Source organism: Eptatretus burgeri, chromosome 17 (genome assembly GCF_056783735.1).
Source record: "Eptatretus burgeri isolate ZD-2024b chromosome 17, Ebu_testis_v1, whole genome shotgun sequence".
NCBI classification, from domain to species: Eukaryota; Metazoa; Chordata; class Myxini; order Myxiniformes; family Myxinidae; genus Eptatretus; species Eptatretus burgeri.
Genome location: NC_140977.1, coordinates 11,909,577 through 11,914,792, shown reverse-complemented (window position 1 = coordinate 11,914,792; position 5,216 = coordinate 11,909,577). Strand labels below are relative to the sequence as shown.

General features: G+C 43.2%; 1 protein-coding gene across 3 annotated transcripts in view; it reads left to right on the top strand.

Annotated features, from left to right (window-relative positions):
* Positions 1-1,684: 1,684 nt before the first annotated feature.
* The window catches only part of LOC147009323 (uncharacterized), a 40,094-nt gene continuing 36,562 nt past the window's right edge, over positions 1,685-5,216 (top strand). For 2 of the 3 annotated variants that reach the window (XR_015052827.1, XM_085861814.1), the window contains exon 1: positions 1,758-2,047. Coding sequence is in view for 2 of the 3 variants with exons in the window: in XM_085861814.1 (XP_085717940.1) it covers positions 1,918-2,047 (130 nt within the window). In the remaining variant the exon portion in view is untranslated. Of the gene's footprint in view, positions 2,048-5,216 lie in introns of all 3 variants that reach the window. The other variant, XM_085861816.1, reaches the window with a different exon arrangement.

The window sequence follows — 5,216 nt, the reverse complement described above, 5'->3', positions numbered from 1 at the left end:
CTGGGCCTCCGCAATTGGTCACCATTGACTGAATAATCCTGTGTGCAGATCAATATCATATTGGCTGGTTTAAAATCCTGAGTAGAGGACTCAGGTAAGCTCACCTTCGTGCAATGAAACGTCCATCAGGTCAACCAATGCAATATTTGCAGACAGAATTTGTCCGAACTTTATGTCTATTTTGACTATGATGACTTAACTATGTGACAACTGTACCACAGTAAACATTGAGTCATCATGAAAACCACCCCCCCCCCTTCTCCCTCTCCTCAACTAGCCCTCAGCTAATTAGCATTACGTTTCCGCCGGTACTTTGGTGATTCATCTCCGTCTCATCATTATTACCTCCACCACTGAAGGTGAAGGAGGTTATGTTTTCACCCCTTTCTGTCTGTCTGTTAATTGCCGGAATCCTTCGGATTTCGGCAATTATTTTGGTCGGTTGTGTGTGTCATGATGTGTGTCTGTCTGTCTGTCTGTTTGTTTACCCTGTAACAGCTACACCGTTTCAGCGATCATGACTAAACTGGGTTACAGACATTGGCCATGGTCCAACTCAGACACTTGTCGTTTTTGGTGAATCTAGGTCAAAGGTCAAGGTCAAGGTCACCGAAAAACTGAAATTCTTATTTTTGCGATTATGTCCGCTAAAATAGTCGTATTGACTTCAAACCAAATCCAAAATGTGCATCTTCCAATTCTGCATCCAACCATATGTCTCATTTGGGGTGTCACACCAACACCCTACTTGGTGGTCGGGGGTCGAATGTCAGGGGGGTCGGGTCAAAACTTTCAAATTGCGATAAAAACGTCATTTCGATCCCGATTGACTTCCAATTTGGCACGTGGTATCTTGGTACGAGTGTCCTATTATATGCCAAAAATGATGAAATTTGGTCCAGCCACTTCCGGTTACCATGGCAACAAAGTTCAAGTGTTGTAAATTTGTTGTTATTGGTTTCATTCCAGGGAGGTTTGATCTCGCGCATGGATAGCTTGTCACTATTTGAAGTCACAAGGTCAAGGCAAATCTGGTGACCTTGAAAAATCAAACTCCAGGTTTTTGTTTTTTTCAGAGATCATGGAGGTATGACAAAGTTACTCCGGCAATTCCTTGCTCAACGAGCAATTTCATTTGTTTGTTTGTTTGTGAGCAGGATATCTCAAAAAGTTGTAAACGGATTCGGAAGAAATTTTGTGGACATGTTCGGAGTTTGACAAGGAAGGAATTGATCCGATTTCGGTGAAGATCCGAATCCGGATCTGGATACGAGAATTATTTAGTGTTTATAGTGATTCTTCACCAATGAGAGATCGGGACAAAAACGACATAATACTGTCTATACCATGATATTTCAAACATGTATTGGGTCCAACATGTTGTCATGGATCAGACATTACGTGCTGGAGGTATGCGCTCCACCGAGTGCCCTTCTTGGGGGGGGGAGGGGAGAGAGAGAGAGAGAGAGAGAGAGAGAGAGAGAGAGAGAGAGAGAGAGAGAGAGAGAGAGAGAGAGAGAGAGAGAGAGAGAAAAAAAAAAAAAAAAAAAAAAACTGCACACCAAAGATCAATGGAGCATCTGCAGGATTGACCTTTTCATCATATTTTATTGAAGATGATTGTCCCGTTTTTGATGTTCAAGGTCCAAACACGAGCCCGTGGGTTCTCGTTCTCCATTGGGGTTCGATCAAGAATTCTTCTTCGTTTTTAGTTTTTAAACAAAACCTGAATGTGTTTAACGACGTCGTCGATCTGTGGCGAATCTGCGGATTGGAATTGATGAGATTGCTGAGAACCTCCTCAGAGATCTCATTGAGTGAGTGCACCTCCTCACTCGGATACTGTTGTTCGACTGCACGACGCTGTACTCTACTGTACCGCACTGTACTGTACTCTACTGTACTATACTATTCACGATGGAACAAGATGTGTCCAGTGAAGAGCACAGAGCGAACCCCGATGGAGGAAACTTGCTCGGTCCGGGAGGTTCTCCCTCAGACCGCGGACCCACACTCGCTCGACACGAGAAGAACGTGTTGGGACCCGGTACGTGGTGTTCGCTCAACATGGACAAGTTCTTGTTCCATCTCGGGATACGTGCTGCTCTGGTTCCCGTGCGGGGTCCGTGCGGTGTTCTCTATTTAAATGAATAATATAATTTATATGGGGAATCCCACGATGTCCGGGTCGACGTCCTGAGCCGGTGAAGCGATTCCGTTCGTTGTAATCGGAGCTCGGACGGTGATTTGGATTCCTGAGAGCAGATTCGTTAAACATTAAATACTACTCCCTCTTTTATCTAATCTTTGTTATTATCACCTCGACACCTTCGGAATCCTTCTGTGCTGAGAGAGGTTTTTATGTTGATTTACAAACTCTACAAGAATTGTGATTAAAAAGGCTGAAAATTTAGGGGAGGAGGGTGGGGGGGGTTGGGTTTGGGGTTGAGGAGGAGGGTAGGGGGGGAGGAGGGTATGGGAGGAGGGTGGGGGTTGGGTTTGGGGTTGAGGAGGAGGGAATTAGTACATACTAACCAAGAGAGATTGTTGGGTTTGGGGTTTGAGGGGAGGAATTAGTAAATATTAACCAAGAGAGATTGTAGGGTTTGGGGTTGAGGGGAGGAATTAGTAAATATTAACCAAGAGAGGTTGTAGGGTTTTGGGGTTGAGGTTGAAGGAATTAGTAAATATTAACCAAGAGAGATTGTAGGGTTTGGGGTTGAGGGGGAGGGAATTAGTAAATATTAACCAAGAGAGATTGTTGGGTTTGGGATTGAGGGGGAGGGAATTAGTAAATATTAACCAAGAGAGATTGTAGGGTTTGGGGTTGAGGGGGAGGGAATTAGTAAATATTAACCAAGAGAGATTGTAGGGTTTGGGGTTGAGGGGGAGGGAATTAGTAAATATTAACAAAGAGAGATTGTTGGGTTTGGGGTTGAGGGGGAGGGAATTAGTAAATATTAACCAAGAGAGATTGTTGGGTTTGGGGTTGAGGGGGAGGGAATTAGTAAATATTAACCAAGAGAGATTGTAGGGTTTGGGGTTGAGGGGGAGGGAATTAGTAAATATTAACCAAGAGAGATTGTAGGGTTTGGGGTTGAGGGGGAGGGAATTAGTAAATATTAACCAAGAGAGATTGTTGGGTTTGGGATTGAGGGGGAGGGAATTAGTAAATATTAACCAAGAGAGATTGTTGGGTTTGGGGTTGAGGGGGAGGGAATTAGTAAATATTAACCAAGAGAGATTGTCGGATTTGGTGTTGGGGTGAAGGGAATTAGTAAATATTAACAAAGAGAGATTGTAGGGTTTGGGGTTGAGGGGGAGGGAATTAGTAAATATTAACCAAGAGAGATTGTAGGGTTTGGGGTTGAGGTGAAGGGAATTAGTAAATATTAACCAATAGAGATTGTTGGGTTTGGGGTTGAGGGGGAGGGAATTAGTAAATATTAACCAAGAGAGATTGTAGGGTTTGGGGTTGAGGGGGAGGGAATTAGTAAATATTAACCAAGAGAGATTGTAGGGTTTGGGGTTGAAGGGGAGGGAATTAGTAAATATTAACCAAGAGAGATTGTAGGGTTTGGGGTTGAGGGGGAGGGAATTAGTAAATATTAACCAAGAGAGATTGTCGGGTTTGGAGTTGAGGGGGAGGGAATTAGTAAATATTAACCGAGAGAGATTGTTGGGTTTTGGGTTGAGGGGGAGGGAATTAGTAAGTATTAACCAAGAGAGATTGTCGGGTTTGAGGTTGAGGGGGAGGGAATTAGTAAATATTAACCGAGAGAGATTGTTGGGTTTGGGGTTGAGGGGAGGGAATTAGTAAATATTAACCAAGAGAGATTGTTGGGTTTGGGATTGAGGGGGAGGGAATTAGTAAATATTAACCGAGAGAGATTGTCGGGTTTGGGGTTGAGGGGGAGGGAATTAGTAAGTATTAACCAAGAGAGATTGTCGGGTTTGGGGTTGAGGGGGAGGGAATTAGTAAATATTAACCGAGAGAGATTGTTGGGTTTGGGGTTGAGGGGGAGGGAATTAGTAAATATTAACCGAGAGAGATTGTCGGGTTTGGGGTTGAGGGGGAGGGAATTAGTAAATATTAACCAAGAGAGATTGTTGGGTTTGGGATTGAGGGGGAGGGTATTAGTAAATATTAACCAAGAGAGATTGTTGGGTTTGGGGTTGAGGGGAAAGGAATTAGTAAATATTAACCAAGAGAGATTGTAGGATTTGGTGTTGAGGTGAAGGGAATTAGTAAATATCAACAAAGAGAGATTGTCAGGTTGAGGGGGAGGGAATTAGTAAATATTAACCAAGAGAGATTGTCGGGTTTGGGGTTGAGGGGGAGGGAATTAGTAAATATTAACAAAGAGAGATTGTTGGGTTTGGGGTTGAGGTGAAGGGAATTAATAAATATTAACAAAGAGAGATTGTTGGGTTTGGGGTTGAGGGGGAGGGAATTAGTAAATATTAACCAAGAGAGATTGTAGGGTTTGGGGTTGAGGTGAAAGGAATTAATAAATATTAACCAAGAGAGATTGTCGGGTTTGGGGTTGAGGGGGAGGGAATTAGTAAGTATTAACCAAGAGAGATTGTAGGGTTTGGGGTTGAGGTGAAGGGAATTAGTAAATATTAACCAAGAGAGATTGTCAGGTTTGGGGTTGAAGGGGGAAGAGAATTAGTAAATATTAACCAAGAGAGATTGTTGGGTTTGGGGTTGAGGTGAAAGGAATTAATAAATATTAACCAAGAGAGATTGTTGGGTTTGGGGTTGAGGGGGAGGGAATTAGTAAGTATTAACCAAGAGAGATTGTCGGGTTTGGGGTTGAGGGGGAGGGAATTAGTAAATATTAACCAAGAGAGATTGTCGGGTTTGTGGTTGAGGGGGAGAGAGTTAGTAAATATTAACCAAGAGAGATTGTTGGGTTTGGGATTGAGGGGGAGGGAATTCGTAAATATTAACCAAGAGAGATTGTAGGGTTTGGGGTTGAGGGGGAGGGAATTAGTAAATATTAACCAAGAGAGATTGTTGGGTTTGGGGTTTAGGGAGAGAGAGTTAGTAAATATTAACCAAGAGAGATTGTCGGATTTGGAGTTGAGGGGGAAGGAATTAGTAAATATTAACCAAGAGAGATTGTTGCGTTTGGGGTTGAGGGGGAGGGAATTAGTAAGTATTAACCAAGAGAGATTGTCGGGTTTGGGGTTGAGGGGGAGGGAATTAG